The sequence below is a fragment of the Pangasianodon hypophthalmus genome, chromosome 1, assembly GCF_027358585.1.
Source record: "Pangasianodon hypophthalmus isolate fPanHyp1 chromosome 1, fPanHyp1.pri, whole genome shotgun sequence".
Taxonomy (NCBI): domain Eukaryota; kingdom Metazoa; phylum Chordata; class Actinopteri; order Siluriformes; family Pangasiidae; genus Pangasianodon; species Pangasianodon hypophthalmus.
Genome location: NC_069710.1, coordinates 8,046,679 through 8,063,819, shown reverse-complemented (window position 1 = coordinate 8,063,819; position 17,141 = coordinate 8,046,679). Strand labels below are relative to the sequence as shown.

The following is a 17,141-nucleotide window of genomic DNA, read 5'->3' as shown; positions in this document are numbered from 1 at the left end:
TTAAAAAAAAAAAAAAAAAAAAAACAGACTGACATGATAAATTGTCCAAGAAAATAACACATAATAATTTAATGTATGTGTCTAGAAACTGGTATCTTGGGTATTATTCAAATTCAATTAGCAATTTGCAGTGTACTGTGTGGGCTAACATTAGCTTGTGTGTTTGTTTGTGTTAATAAGTATTTTCTTACCTTCATAGTTGAGTATTTATGACGATGAATATAATTCATTTGCTAGAAGGGGCTTTGCAAGTAGTCTTTCATGAACATCACTGACATTTATCTTTGCAGTGCTTGCAGACACTGACTGTAAAATACCGCAATTACATCTTTAGTGAATTATTATGTATATATAGTGCAGAGGTGTTTGTGCAAGTAGCCCATTGCCGCTGTTTTATCATATCAGATGTGCAGTGGTTAGCTAGCATTACATATTTGGGGCTTAGAAATGCTAAAGATTTATTGGTTAATTATACTGCATTTCATATTTCATTCTGTATTTATGCCAAGTTCATCTTCTCTGGGTAGGGGAGGGCTCAGAGCCTGCAACACAGGACACAGCAAGCTCTGGGGAGTAGAGTAGGCTAAAAGAAGCACGGGCTATGCTTTCAGCTCCAGATGTTAAGTTTACAATTGTACTAGTACAGTGTGTGTGTGTGTATAGGGGCCTTTATACACCACCACAGTGGATTTGAAATAAAACAATCAAGATGTGATCGAAGTGTAGACTTTCAGCTTTATTTTAAGAGGTTCCACAAAAATATGGCATTTGCCATTTAGGAATTACAGCCATTTTATACTTCCATTTTCAGGGGCTCAGAGGTATTTGGACAATTGACTGACAAGAAGATAATCGACCAGGTGCGGTCCATTCCCTCATTACTTCAAGACAAATGAAGCAGATAAAAGATCTGGAGTTGATATCAGGTATTGAGTTGGCATTTGGCAGCTGTTCGACTGGAGCTACCAATATTAAGTCCAAGGAGATCTCAATGCAAGTGAAGGAGGCCATCATTAGGCTGAAAAAACAACATAAATCTATAAGCTAAGACCTTAGGTGTGGCCAAATCAACAGTTGGGTACATTCTTAAAAAGAAAGAAAGCACTGGTGAGCTCAACAACATCGAAAGGCCTGGAAGACCACGGAAGACAACTAAAGTTGATGATCGCAGAATCCTTTCCTTGGTGAAGAAAAAACCCTCCACAATATCAACAGAAGTCCAATGAAATACAGAGGGTTTATAACAAGGTGCAAACCACTGGTAACATTCAACAGGAAAGCCAGAAAACATCTAAAAAAGCCTCCCATGTTCTGGAATAAGATTCTTTGGACTGATGAAACCAAGATTAACTTGTACCAGAATGATGGGAAGAGAAAAGTATGGCAAAAGATGAACAGCTCATGATCCAAAGTATACTACATCATGTGTCGAACATGGTGGAGGAAGTGTTATGGCATAGGCATGTATGGCTGCCAATGGAATGGGCTCACTGGTGTTTATTGATGATGTGAATGCTGATGTGATGTGTGTGTGTGTGTGTGTATATATATATATATATATATATATATATATATATATATATATATATATATATATATACATATATAGACACACACACTGTTGTTTTTGGGTTTTTCTTCACAGCTCTAACAATGTTTGTCATCAACTTTCCTTGAACTGTTCAATGTCTGGTTGTTTGTTGTACTGGCTATGCCCAGTGCTTGGCTCTGATTGATTTTTCCCCTTTTCAAAGCTTCAGAATGGTTTGCTTTTCTCCCATAGACAGCACTCTGATCTTCATGTTGGTTTGTCCTTTTTAACAGCAAATGCAGTCATCACAGGTGAAATTCAGGGCTCAAACTAAGCATAGATATTCAGTGCTATTAATTGTTTAACAATCAATCTAACAGGGCACACCTGGGCAACAAGAAACACCTGTCAGTCATATGTTCCAATATTTCTGATCATGTGAAAAATGGGTGGGTTCAAACAAAAGGTGCCATGAAAAATCTCACTTTATGACAGGGCTGCTAATAACATTTTATTTATCTTTGTTTTAGCACCCAAACGTTACCTTGCAACACATATTCTCAAATGTATAACTTTTCTGCTTCTTTGCAGCTGGACCAGGATCATACGTCTCTATGATCTCAACATGTTCCTCACTGTCTCGATTAGGCTAGTCAGAATTGTTTGCTTTTAGGAAGAAACTTTTAAGGGTCAACTGTTTTGCCATTGTCTGTTCAATCGCTTGATTGACCATTTCCAGGTAGGTCTTGGTATCAGCCGCCTTGAGTTCCACGAGGAAGAAGAAATTTGAACTTTGGAATTGAGTAAAGTAATACTTGACTGGGAGTGAACAAGAGGAAATTTTAATTCTGGACATGAACAGTGTATACGACTGGGAGGCAGGAATTTTTAATTCTGTAATTGAATAATGTCTCTGGATTTTTTGTGCATGTCAGCAGAAATTTCCGCTTATAAGACCACCCAGAGAGTCCATCCCTCAAATAATCTCCTGTGACAAGCAGTATTAGCATTATTTAGCTAAGATGTGTTCTGTGTTAGCTGATTTTCACAGATAAAAATGGATATTAAAGAGAACTGGGAAGCATTTAAAAAACTACATGAATCCTATATTAATTCTGTCTCTCTCTTTTTTTTTTTAACACAACCACTGTAGCTGTGATGTGCTAGAAAACAATGATTCCACAGCAGTGGCTATATGAATTAGAGGCTAGCAGCAGGTAATGATACCTGTGGAAGTCACCAGTGGCAGCAAGCTTAAACAATTACATTTAAACAGCAACTTATGTTTCTTCAGCATATCATCTATATTCATTTAAAGATACATGCATTATTGAATAAAAGGAGGTGTAGAAAGGATCTTTACTTACTTTAAAAAATTATGTGTACTTAATTGAAATTAGTAAGTCCTTTAAGTGAATATACTGTATATAACCATCTATATACACTCAGTGGTCACTTTAATAGGAACACCTGTACACCTGTTCATTTATGCAGTTATCCAATCTGCCAATTATGTGGTATCAGCACAATGCATAAAATCATGCAGAATAAAGGTTAAGTGCTTCAGTTAATGTTCGCATCAAACATCAGAATGGGGAAAATGTGTGATTTCTGGGACTTTAACCGTGGCATGGTTGTTGGTGCCAGATGGGCTGGTTTGAGTATTTCAAATACTGCTGAACTCCTGGGATTCAAATAAGCAGTATTTACAACTGTGGTGAGCAGAAAAGAATCTCAGAACACACAACATATCAAATCTTGAGGTGGATGGGCTACAACAGCAGAAGACCACAGCCGGTTCTACTCCTGTCAGCCATGAACAATCATGGGCTATCATGGGCACAGACTCACTGAGACTGGTCAGTTGAAGACTGGAAATCGACCAAGTGATTTTTTTTTTCTAATCCTCAACTGTCAGTTTTGACAAGGCTGTGCCCATGATTACATCAGTTATATGATTATATGAGTTACTATATGCTTCCTGGCAATCTGGCCATTTTCCTCTGACCTCTCTTATCAACAAGGTATCTCCACCCACAGAACTGTCACTCACTCAATGTTTTATGTTTTTCACACAATTCTGTGTAAATCCAAGAGACTGTTGTGTGTGAAATTCCCAGGAGATTAGCAGGTTCTGAAATACTCAGTCTAGCCCTTCTGGTACCAATAACCATGCCACGATCACAGAGATATATAGATATAGATATAGATATACATATATAGAACCAGTCAAAAGTTTGGACACACCTTCTTATTCAATGGTTTTTCTTTATTTTTATTGTTTTCAACATTGTATATTAATACTGAAGACATCCAAACTATGAAAGAACATGTATGGAATTATATAGTAAACAAAAACGTGTTAAATAACCCAGAATATGTTTTATATTTTCGATTCTTCAAAGTAGCCACCTTTTACTTTGATGACAGCTTTGCACACTCTTGGCATTCTGCAAAATGCTGTGGTAGCCATGCTGGTTAAATGTGCCCTCAATTTTGACCATCAGTCACCAACAGTCACCATGTCACCAACAGTGTCACCAGTAAAGCACCCCCACACCATCACATCTCCTCCTCCATGCTTCACAGTGGGAACCACACCTTCAGGAACCGTCCGTTCACCCTCTCTACGTCTAACAAAGACACGGCAGTTAGAACTTCTTCTTCCGAAGTAATGGTTTCTTTGCCACAATTTGACCATGAAGCCCTGACTCATGCAGTCTCCTCTGAACAGTGGATGTTGAAATATGTCTGCCACTTGAACTCCGAGAAGCATTTATGTGGGCTGTAATCTGAGGTGCTGTAAATCTGCGGTTTCTGAGGCAGGTAATTCCAATAAACTTATCCTCTGCAGCAGAGGTAGCTCTTGGTCTTCCTTTCCTGGGACGGTCCTCGTGAGAGCCAGTTTCATCATAGCGTTTGATGGGTTTGGCGACTGCACTTTTTGGATACATTCAAAGTTCTTGAGATTTTTCGGATTGACTGACCTTCATTTCTTAAAGTAATAATGGACTGTCTTTTCTCTTTACTGAACTGAGTGTTTCTTGCCATAATACACCGATCAGCCATAACGTTAAAATCACCTGCCTAATATTGTGTAGGTCCTCCTTGTGCCACAAACCAGCTCTGACCTGTCGACGCATGGACTCCACAAGACCTCTGAAGGTGCGCTGTGGTATCTGGCACCAAGACATTAGCAGCTGATCCTTTACGTCTTGTATGTTGCAAGGTGGGGCCTCGATGGGTCCGACTTGTTAGTCCAGCACATCCCACAGATGCTCGATCGGATTGAGGTCTGGGGAATTTGGAGGCCAAGTCAACACCTTGAACTCTTTGTCATGTTCCTCAAACCATTCCTGAACAATTTTCGCAGTGTGGTCTGCAACAATGTTTAGGTAGGTGGTACGTTTCAAAGTAACATCCACATGAATGCCAGGACCCAAGGTTTCCCAGCAGAACATTGCCCAGAGCATCACACTGCCTCTGCCTGTTTGCCTTCTTCCCATAGTGCATCCTGGTGCCATCTCTTCCCCAGGTAAATGACACACACACACCCGTTCACATGACGTAAAAGAAAACTTGTTTCATCAGACCAGGCTGCCTTCTTCCAGTGCTCCATGGTCCAGTTCTGATGTAGGCATTTTCAGCGGTGGACAGGGGGCAGCATGGGCACTCTGAATGGTCTGCAGCTACACAGCCCCATATGCAGCAAGCTGAGATACACTGTGTGTTCTGACATCTTTCTGTCATAGCCAGCATTAACTTTTTCAGCAATTTGTGGTACAGTAGCTTTGGTAACTTTTTGAAGTATTAAAATCATTCAGTTATCGCAAGCCCTATGTATATATATAACAGTAGAATTTACAGAGATACAAGTGAGTTTCATGAAGCCAAGATATTACATGTAGAAACTTTTGTCAGGTAGACAATTTTGGTAGGGCAGTGTGTTGGCACAATGGGTAGCACTGCCATCTCACAGCTCCAGGGTTCAAGCCTGAGCTAAGTTTATTGTCTGTGTGGACTTTCACATGTTCTTCCCGTGTCTGTCGTGGGTTTTTCTCTGGGTTCTCTGATTTCCTCCCACCTCTTAAAAACAAGCCAGGAGGTTTATTAATCACTCTAAATTGCCATAGGTATGAATGAGAATGTTTTCTCTTAAACTGCAATAATAAAAATATAAAAATTAAAGTGAAAAATGTTTACTTCACATATTTTATGTTTTGGTCCACTCATGACCGCTGCTGAAGGCTTTAACCCTGCCCACTCAGCACAATCTCTTCATGTCATATATCTTTGAAAAGCTTGTTTCCTGTTATATAAGTCAGTGCATGCATCATTACAATGTATACAGTATATGTCAATTTCCTTTATAAGCCTCATAAACCCTACTAACTTAGAGTGGAAACATGTTGTTTTTCCCCTCAAAATCTGTTTTTTTTTCTATTTAGAACCAAAACCTCAGTTTCTAGTTCTGACCTGCATTCAGGAAATTTTAAATGTTCATTCCTATCCCTAATTTGAAGCTAATTACAGAGTAACTTGAAATAATCAAACCTTGATTATTGTTTTATTTCACATTAAAACGCCTATTTTTTTTTTATAAAAGTGTATTAAAATTGTATTTTATTTTCTTGATTAAACAAAAAAGAAATTATATTCGAACAAACTTTCTGTAAAGGTCTTTCTCTTGAGAACGTCTTCACAGTGAATGAAATACTGTAAATATTTCGATTCTAACAACATCAAAAGGATATTTTTTGGTTTTATTAGATGTGATGCAAAAAGATTCCTTTGTTTACAACTCATCGTTGACTGTCCATATTTGGTTCGTTTCCGAGGCGTTATCAATTCGTCATTCTGATGATGTGTTGTAAAGTGGGTGGGAAATAACCGGCATTACCAAGAAACCCGAACTAGGAAGTGAGTCATAGGGTACGTCCCAAATCGCATACTACTGTACTAAGTAGTGTCCAAACGGTGTAAGGCAAGTGGTGGCGTACTGTTATCATATACTGTTTAGTAATATAGTATGCGGTTTTAGACGCAACCAAATGTTAACTTTTTTTGATGGGAAAGTCTGCTTGGTTTAGCACAAAGCCAGTACGAAACGTGGACCTCTGTAGCGTACTGTAGTAAGGAAGTAACGTGAAGTAACGGCAAACAATAAAGATTTTAGAGATTTGGATCAACATCATTTTTGGGGACCCCATACCTTCAGTGAAGATCCTTTGGTTAACAGATTAAAGGTGAGTTCCGTTACAGTAATGTAAAGTCGAATAAATCATATACAAACTATAAATAAGTGAACGCGAGCTGTTAAATATGACAGAAACAGGAGGAGATGAGAAGTGTTACAGAAACCATTAATGTTTATAGTCTGTATGGATAACCTCGTGTACAGTACATGTTTAGAAAGAAATCTAATCGAGAAATGAATTTATTATATAATTATTAATTTAATCCATATTAATGATATGGATTGTTTCTGGTCTTTTTAAAACTATATCGATTACTAGAAGGTTTATATGAAGGTTTTAGTTCATGTCAGAATAATAGGTTGTTAAGAAGAAGAGAACTTATAGTGAAATGAACAAGAAAACTAAGCCTCTTTAGCGCTGTGTTTTTTGTTTATTTGTTTGTTTGTTTTGTTTTGTTTTTTGTGGAAATGAACTGTTTAAAAATGTCCTCCGTCAAGGGATTTTTCTTAAAGAAGAACCAAGTTTCGGCCACGTGATGTGGCATGACACAATGACAAATCTTGTAGCTTGAACACCATGTCTATATTTCCTCACCTTTTTGTGTCACTATGTGACAGGTGGTGATATAAACCTATATTTAACAGTGTATAGCTGGAAATGAAGTTGGTAAAACTCGCAAGAAATTAGAATAAAATATGTTGACTCAGGTTAATTTGTTTTCTTCCACTTATTAAGGTTCGTGAATTCTATCCATCTTTGTCTTGAAATTCCTAATGATAGTAACGTGTTAAGAAGTTAGCTTACGATTTAAAACGCAGTCCATTAGGTAAAACCTCTTATTACTTAGACGGCTTTCATTCTGAAATGTTGAATTTTTGTCTTCATCTGCTCTAATCAGGGTGTGTGAGTCATTAGGGTGTCATTTGAAGGTATTCTCTGACTAACTGGCATAGAGACTTTCAGACTGTTCTTGACATTGTTCAACAAACCCAGTAAAATTAATAGGAAGCATGGAATTTTCTCGGATTTTGTACAATGAATTTATTAGAACAGCTACTGCCTTCTCACCCTATCTTTTCATACATGTTTCATCACCATTCCTCAGTACGAGTAACCTTGACATTTTTAGGTTAAGTTTATATGTGTATTTGGCTTGTGCAATTTGCCATCGTCATCATGTTGCATGGAGCATTTACTCTACAGTCACTTGCCAAGCCATCAACTTAGTGAGATAATCAACATTGTTTGGATTATCATGACCTCAGCTACAGTGTATAAGTGTTAGGTTAGATAATACAGAGTACAAACTGTTCTTCAGTAAGGACTTTAAGGTTGTTCTGTCATGCAGGACATTATGGTCTTGTTTCAAAAATGTTTCATGCTAAAATATTGTTTTACTAGACTTCAGGTACCATACATAACAAAATTAGTAATATAAACTCTTCAATTGCAGTCAATTTGTTTATTTATTGGTGAACATAACATGACTTACTACTGTGCTGTAAGTAACTAGTACACCAAACCACTTTAATAAATCTATATAATAAATATTAATTTTAACTTTTATTGTGCACACAACTATCTTTAAAATTCAGTTTTGTTTTTAAATAAACAGCTTTGTTGAAATTTATGTTAACAGTAGGACAGGGTGATTTTTTTTAAAGAAATAATTGACTTATGTTTTGTCTTAAATGTCTGTGAATCAGCGTAGTAATCCTCTACATAGTTTATAACAGTTGCAGTCTATTAAAACAGGTTTGTGTTCAGTTGCAATGGAAAATGCCAGGTTGATTTGTGGGCAGAAATAGAGTGATATTGCAAAGGTTACATGAAATTATGTTCTGGGTATCAGAATGTACCTTGTCTGTATGTACAAGAAGACTTTGTCAGCACTCCGACTGATGGGGTGTTGCAAACTGTTGCATAATACTGTAATAGTATGCGCTAATCAACAGAGAACTATTTGCTTTTTAACAGAAAGAAAAATTCACATGTTCCAGAAATACACACCACAATATCCCATATTCTACAATTCATGCCTCATTATTGTTCTTCTTTGAAGAAATCAAGAAAGATTGAAAGAAAAAGAACATTGAATATTTTCTCTCCAGGCTTCTCTCACTGTATTCCTGCCAGCTGAGTGACAAGTTGAGCATCCCTATATGTCGTGAAGCAGTGTGTTGATTTATGTAGCTGCTTTACTTGTCATAGTACCTGCTAATTAACCAATTAGTTAGCAAGCTGTTTATATTGTTTATATTATTTATATTATAATATCTTAGCATCCCTATATTGTTGCTTTACATTAGTTTAGATATTGCATGCTCTTTTTATCAACACATGTACTGTCTCTGTGTACTGAGTTCATAAGAGAATTCTGTCACACATTACAATGTATTTTTGTATTCAGAAATGCTGTCCTCAGTGGCGGCAGCAGCCACGATAACATATCATGCATATTGAATGACACAGAACTGATTCTTGGCATAATTCATAGTAATATCACATATATTCCAATCATCTGATGTTGTCTTCTGTGTGTATGACCATGCCAAGCATAAGCTAAACTCTTTGGGACATTTTCTAGGGACATTTTCTAAGTTCAGGACATCTGTTTTGTAATTTTGCAAGGATATCTCGGTTTTTCTCAAGAGTAACTGACTTTCTATATTTGTTCTTATGAATTCCAAGCTTTGTGCTAAATTTATTTGCATCTCATTTACTCTTTATGCAAATTCTGTAATATGCACTCACTTTTATGGCAGCTCATCTGTTGGATTAAGGAAAAGAACAAGAAAAAAACTGTTTTCAATAAAGGAAATGGTAATGGAAAATCCAGTATTCATATATACATGGGAGTTAGTTATCAGCAGAAGACAAGTTCCTTCTCACTCAAAAAGCATAAAGTGGCCTTTATTTCAGTACATAAACACAAGCAATCTACAGCAATTACAAATGTATATTTAGTTTGTATAACAATGTAACATTTCATATTTACTGTATGATTCTTACTGAATACAAGCACAGGCCAAGAGACTGAGTGAAGTACCTCCATTATTCAAATATTGTGTCACTGACATATCCCAAAAATGAAAAGACAGAATTGCTATTTTTTTTTATTTCTATGTACACTATATGGCCAAAAGTTTGTGGACACCTGACGATCACAACCATATGTGGGTCTTCCCCAAACTGTTCCCACAAAGTTGGAAGCACACAATTGTATAGGATATCTTCGTATGCTGTAGAATTACAGTTTCCCTTTCCTTGAACTAAGGGGCCCAAACATGTTCAAGCATGACAATGCCCCTGTGCACAAAGCAAGTTCCATGCAGACATGGTTTGACAAGGTTGGTGTGATAGAACTCAAGTGGCCTCCAGAGAACCCTGACCTCAACCCCACTGACCACTTTTGAGATGAACTGGAACACTGACTGCACACCAGGCCACCTCACCCAACATCAATGCCTGATTTCTCTAATGCTCTTGTAGCTGAATGGGCAAATCCCCACAGCCATGCTCCAAAATCTGTCTATTATAACAGCAAAGGGGGACTAAATCAGGAATGGGATGTACAGAAAGCACATATGGGTATGATGGCCAGGTGTCCACAAACCTTTGCCCATATAGCGTAGCAATATGCATGTAAAATGAGTCCATCATAATCGGGTGCATATTTATGTTTTTGAAAACTATACATTGTTTCAGGATATAGTCATACTTTTTTCTTTCTTCCAAACACTCCAGTCAGAAATAACAAGAAAGTATTTTGCAATTAAAAACAAGAAACTAATTTGATATTGCAATAAAATCATGTCATGAACTGATGAGCAAAAGAAAATATACAATGAGAAATAATTAAGGTGGAATTTAAATTTTTAATATTCTTAAGGCAGCAAGGAGATGAAGAGAGAAGTGAGTGCTGCTGTGGACTTCCTGAAACGCTTGGCCTTGGAGCGAGGACATGTTGATGAAGGCAAGGCAAAAGTGTTTGCTGCTAAACTGGAAGAGCTGTTGTGTGAGAAGTACACAGACCACTGGTACCCGGAAAATCCTAACAAGGGACAGGCATACAGGTAAACAACTCTTAATATAACTAGAATATACAGCTTTTCTTCTTTATTAGATCAACCTAACTAGCAGGAGTAAAAGATATGAGGCTTTTTGTAGGACCTGATTTTATTCTAAGCACCATTTGCCCCTCCCCAGATGCATTAGGATAAACAAGAGCACACCATGTGATGACTCTGTGCTACAAGCCTGTGAGGAAAGCAAGCTAAGGCCATCAGAGCTGGGTCTTCCCCGTGAGATTACATTATGGATTGATCCACTTGAGGTGTCTGCAAGGTAAATTTACTCAGTCCAAAAGACTTTTAATTTTAGGTCATTTATTTAATACTTGGGAAACACCTTTAAGCCAAGTCCTTGGTTACACTGGTGCAGAAGAGACAGAAGTCAAAGCATAAGAACCAAACAAAAAGAAAAACTTGAACTGATACATTTACAATCACACACAATTAGGTACATGTTTGAATAATTGAAGCAGTCAGGGAAATTATGAAATCTAGTTTTATGGTCACCTGAAGTTTATACTGTAAGTGTAGAAGTATAAGTGTAGAGTCAGCTCCAAAATTATTGACACCCATGGAGGAGATGGGCAAGAAAGGTTATGAAAATATATGGTTAATTCCCTCCATGCCAACAAACTATTTGGAAGACACTGAAGTTCACTAGAACTTTGACTGGAACTAGGTTCTATATTGAGATAAAAATAGAGGGTTCAGTGTTAGATTAATCTAATTAACCACAAAGACTGAGCTACATTGTTTGGGTTTTTGACCTTATGAAGGGAAATTATGGGTAATAAAGGTGATAGTCATAACATACCATTTTAAAACATTTTTTATTTTATGATCTCCAATAGGTCAGGTGAAAATTGCAGGCATTTCACAGTGGCTCGTTTCAGTGAGGAAGAGGGGGACGAGGAGCTAGAAGATAAGGAGTCCGACCTTCATCATGAAAGCTCAGATTTGGTGAATGTGGAAACATCAGACTACCACTCGGCAACTTCCTCGGATTGCGGCTCGGATGATTCCAGTGATGCAGAGGAGGAGGTGAAGGAAGGAGAGGTGGGGAGCGTGAAAGAGAAAGTAAAAGATGAGAAAAGGGGTGATGACAAGCCTTTTGTAATTGCTATGAGGCCCAGGGTGAGGGAGCCAAAGCCGAGGAAAAACCCAACATCTCAGGTAAATAAGCCACCAGACCAAAAGATCTTCTGGTATATCTGTTGATGTAGTATGAGTTGATATGTAGTATGAGTTGATTTGTCCAATTTCAGTTGAAACCAAGCAAATTAACTGAACAGTTTCTAAAAAGCTATATGTCTTTGAATGTGATTTACATTATTAATAGCATTTATTAAGTGTATAATTTTTCTTTATTTAACTAAAGCTTGCAGGACTTCAATACTTCTACCACCCAACAGCAGTGTGGTCTCAGTATAAGAAGAAGAGTCCTATGTTGCTCACGACTATGTGCACTACCGCACCTGCTCCTGTTCTTGGCTACTACGTTTTCCAGAAACCTCAACCACAGTTCATCATGCCTCATGCCAGTCTGCAGCCCTGGGGGGCAGCCAAAGGGTAGAAGGAAAGATGAGTACAAGATGGTATTATACCTGGTTAAGCCTCTTTCCAATTGGACTGGTTTTAACCCTCATGTTCTGTTTATTACCTAGCAGTGAATGTCCCAAAATATATTAGAAATCAATAGAGTAGTAATGGGATAATTTGAAATACCCATTTATAAACAGAACATCTGGGTTGGTAGTTCATAATGAAATATTGAAATATTTTTAAATAATTTAGAAGAAAAGTGTCATATGATGATAATGACATGATGTGTAGTAATAGCTTTCTTTGCATTTCATATGATCCAAAATGAATTAATGATTGAACTAAGCAATTATATTTGTACGTGTATTTTTAGCCTAACCATTTTAATCAGGGACCACACTGGATATGGAAAACTGTAATGGATAATTGTAATGCAAATTATTGTGCAAAGAACAATGTTATTTTCATTTGCATATGAAGACTGTCAAAATATCACCTTTGTCATGACTTTTAATAACATTCCCAAATTGTGTCAAATCAGGTAGGCTATTGATGACATAACTAGATATTTAGAAAAAGAAATTCCTACATCAAATGTTCTCTCAGGTATGTCAGTCTATTGCCTTTATTCTTTGATTTTATGCAAGTGCATGTTTTGAATCCAAAGAGTGCAAGCAAGGCTGCACTAAAAATACTGTGACCTTTGTGCAATACATGTAGTGCTGTAGCTCACAGTTCACTGTGACAAAATATTTCTCAGGATGCTGAATTAACTGCATAAAAATAGACATAAATGAATCATAGAAATTCCTTTATAGTGGTCATTGTATGCAGTGTTTCTTGTGCAAATTTGTCACTCACTTGTAGATGTTGTCAGCTGGTAGATGTTGATGTGTGTTGCCAAAAGCAGTATATATTGTGCCACGCATAGAACTTAATTGCTATATTTTTGCTTTTCACAGCAGCATTTTATAAGATAGTGCTTTTGTACAGTGCACAACATTTCTTAGCTTTGTAAGAAAGCCATGCTTTAAATAATTAAATCAATATATTATGAAAGACATATTTTTACAATCAAGAATAATTATACTATACGGCTGCACTTTGTTGTATATAACTCTAGACACTGGAATTGTAAACTTCGTATTTTGCTGAGTGACATTCTCTGTTTTCTACTTTTTCTCATGTAATTCTTATGTGACTTTTACTGTAACCCTATTTATTTCTGTTTAATATTCCCTTTACCTACAAGGCGTATTAAATGATGCAACAACTGTAAATGTTTATTGTTATCCATCATGTATATTTTTATTAAAATAATACTTTTTATATAAAATTTTACACCTAACTGAGATATTGTGATATTTTTTCCACTGTATTTTTTATGGGACTGATCCATACATACTTGTGACTTTTTTACATATTTTGGTCAACAAGTGAATTCTATAATCTTGTTGTTACGTGAAAAGATTTAAGAAAGAGGCAGGAAAGCCTGAGTGCACTTTGTAAAAAAGTGAGGTGCACTTCAGATCAAGTGCAGATTGTGTACAAGTTCTGCTCAAGATACTGTGATCAGTGTTGTATTACAGGATGTCCAGGAAGGCAGTAGGGAGATAGTGGATATTATTTCACAAGATGTTAAGATGGGGTGGGGCTTGAGGGGGCAGACTTAAATGAGGACATCGAGGGGGAAGACCTTATGGGCTATTAGGAAAAAGCAGTAAGTGATAAGGAAAAAAATCAGGTGTGATTTTTGTGCTTGTGTGTTTATTTGTTTGTTTTCAGGGGTATATATACCGAAGGTTGACATTATTTGTAGTCCTACATTTTGAGGTTTATATTAAACCAATTCAAGTAACTAAACGAGATAACAACTATAAGAAATCAATAATAAATATAGTATAATAACTTTGTTAATAATGGGTTGTAATTTCCAGCACTGTAACAAAGAGGGGGAAAAAACATGGTCCCCTTGACTATGTTTCACAGACACCACTTTAAGAAATTACTGCTCTGGACTTTCTTTGGCATTATGTAATTAGGAAACATTACATTGGGAAACGGCATGCCATTTCTTTGTGTTTTTTCGTTTTTAGGTGCCAGGGTGCTACACTAGTCCAACGCTAGAGGTTCCCCTTTACACAAATTAGAATTTAGACCAGCTTTTACAGTTTTATCCAGCACCAAATGCACCTGATACAGGCTTTATAATGAGGAAACATCTTACAAATACTTGTACATACAGCATAAATCATCATGATTATGACTCCGAATGAGTAATCTTGTCTTATCAGGGCAATAACCAGCCGTTTCAACTCTCAGGATTCAGCTTTCCACAGCCCTGTACACACACATTATTTTGCAGGCTACAGTGGCAATTGACCATGGCTGGACTGGGACAAAAATTCAGGCCAAGAATCTCACACTCGCCCAGGCCACCCCATATACTCATAACAAAATTTTGAGACCACTGACCACCTATTGTAATACGCAGTCCCTGATCAATTTATTATTTATTATTTATTATTTATTAGAAACCCTGTACATATGCTTGCTCATGCAAATATCTAATCTTCCATTCATGAGGCAGCAGCGCAATGCATAAAATCATGCAGATGTAGGTCAAGAGCTTCAGTTAACGTTCACATCAAACATCAGAATGGGGGAAAAAAATGATCTCGATGACTTTGTTGCATGGTTGTTGATGACAGATGTTTACACAGAATGGTGCAAAAAAAAAAAAAAAAAAAAAAAAAAAACAAGTGAGTGGCAGTTCTTTTCTTTTTCATGCCAGTTTCCCTCTCTGCTCCATCTGGCTGCTTCGCGCCCATTCTTCAGCGCATCTACACTGCTTTCTGTTTCACATTATTTACAGAAGTTAGACGGAGGTGAGGCGAATGATGGCCAATAGCGTTGCAAGGCTAGCAGGTTCATGATTTATTAACCAATCGCATATCGCATTTGACTATATGGACCAAACATAATTTCTAGAAACGGCATTATTTGCCAGCCACTTTATTTTTATTTATTTATTTATTTATTTATTTATTTTACTGTAAATCAATGTCGATACCCTGCCTCACTCCCAGTCTTCCTGGATAGAGGCTCCGGATCTACCACGATCCTGACCAGATAAACCAGTTCATCCAAGATGAATAAATTAATTGATATAGTTATTGCGCATTTTCTGTGGTCTGTAGAGAGCCCCTTTAAAGGCAAATGGTTCCTTAATCCATAGATACTGTAAAAAAAAAAAAAAAAAAAAAAAAAGGTTTCTATACCTTAAATTGATTGACGTTGTTCATCTAATTTGTCAATTTTGGCCATTTTATAAGCGGCCTCGCAGAATTGGAGCGAATCCCAAAATATCACGTTAGATTACATTACCAAGAACAGGATATATCACGGCATCTCCTGTGCACAGCCCGCTTCAGGTCACCCCACAGATTTTTAGTTGGATTCAGGTCAGCTCTGGTTAGGTCATTCAAAAACATTGATCTTCTTTTGGTTAAGCCATTCCTTTGGTGAATTGGATGTATGTTTCAGTCATTGTCATGCTGAAAAGTGAAATTCCTTTTTAACTTCAGCTTACTAGCAGAGGTTTTTGCACTAAAATCAACTGGTATTGGTAGCGATTCATGTTTCCCTCCACCTTGATAAAAGCCCCAGTTCTGGGTGAAGAAAAGCAGCCCTAAAGCATGATGCTGCCACCACCATGCTTCACCATGGGTATGGTATTCTTTTGGTGATGTGCTTTTTTGCACCAAACACACCTTTTGGAATTGGACTCATCAGACCGTAACACATTTTGCCACATGGTTTGGGGTGATCTAGTTGGGCTTGGATATTTTTTGTGAGAAATTGCTTCTGTCTAGCCACCCTACCCCATAGCCCATACATGTGAAGAATACAAGAGAATGTTGTCACATGCAGACAGTAATCAGTACTTGTCAGATTTTCCTGCAGCTCCTTTAATGTTGCTGTAGGTCTCTTGGCAGCCTCCCTGGTAATATTTTTGTCTTGTCCTTTTGTAAATTTTGGACAGACATCCTGTTCTTGGTAATGTCACTGTGGTGCTCCATTTCCTCCACTTGTTGATGATGGCCTTCACGGTGTTGCATGGTACATCTAATGTTTTGGAAAAATTTTATTCCCCGCTCCTGATTGATTATTTTTGACAAGTGAGATACATGCTTTGTAAGCTCTTTGCAGACCATGGCTTTAGGAGTAGGACGAAACCAAGGAGATGTCAAGAAAGCCCTACAGAAACAGCTGATCTTTATTCGGAATAATTTAATTGATGACAGCTGTATGATAATAACTTTTGAACATGAGATTGAATGTAATTGGTTCATTCTGAACACAGCCACATCCCCAATTATAAAACGGTGTGCACACTTATGCAACTATGTTATTGGGTTTTCATATTTTTCCCTAAAATGTTCCTGATTGTATTTCACTTGATTTTTATATGTTGTAAATTCACATTGAGGGTGGAAAAAGTTCTGATTTATCTTGGTTTCATTTATTACTCCACAAAAACCTGCCATTTTAACAGAGGTGTGTAGACTTTTTACATTGTATGAGTTATGGGAAGTTTTTGTCTTGAAAGGGACCGGGAATATCTAAGCCTTTATCAAGCCATGATAATGACTTTGTCATTGAAATGAGTGATCTTATCTTATCAGGCCAATAACCAGCCACTTCAAATCTCAGGATTTGGCTTTCCACAGCCTTGTTAGGCAACGGGAAAAGAGTGCTACTCAAAGTGTGTGCAGTCTATAAACTTTATATCTG

At 37.1% G+C, this 17,141-nt stretch overlaps 1 protein-coding gene across 2 annotated transcripts; it reads left to right on the top strand.

The window, feature by feature from the left end:
- The first annotated feature begins 6,512 nt into the window (after window positions 1–6,512).
- On the top strand, window positions 6,513–13,624 carry si:dkey-79d12.5 (protein BTG3). 2 transcript variants are annotated; one of them, XM_053237043.1, is made up of 5 exons: window positions 6,513–6,777; window positions 10,626–10,805; window positions 10,939–11,076; window positions 11,654–11,975; window positions 12,181–13,624. In XM_053237043.1, the coding sequence occupies exons 2-5, from the start codon at window positions 10,633–10,635 to the stop codon at window positions 12,373–12,375; spliced, it is 828 nt and encodes a 275-aa protein (XP_053093018.1). In that variant the 5' UTR covers window positions 6,513–6,777; window positions 10,626–10,632; the 3' UTR covers window positions 12,376–13,624. The 2 variants fall into 2 exon arrangements, with proteins under 2 accessions (XP_053093018.1, XP_026769116.3); XM_026913315.3 differs by having other exon boundaries at window positions 6,514–6,777; window positions 10,622–10,805.
- Window positions 13,625–17,141: the final 3,517 nt, after the last annotated feature.

Coding starts and splice junctions, on each gene's coding strand:
- si:dkey-79d12.5 (XM_053237043.1), top strand. CDS start 10,633: ATGAAGAGAGAAGTGAGTGCTGCTGTGGACTTCCTGAAACGCTTGGCC. Junction 10,806..10,938: donor AACAAGGGACAGGCATACAG/GTAAACAACTCT, acceptor GCCCCTCCCCAG/ATGCATTAGGATAAACAAGA. Junction 11,976..12,180: donor GGAAAAACCCAACATCTCAG/GTAAATAAGCCA, acceptor ATTTAACTAAAG/CTTGCAGGACTTCAATACTT.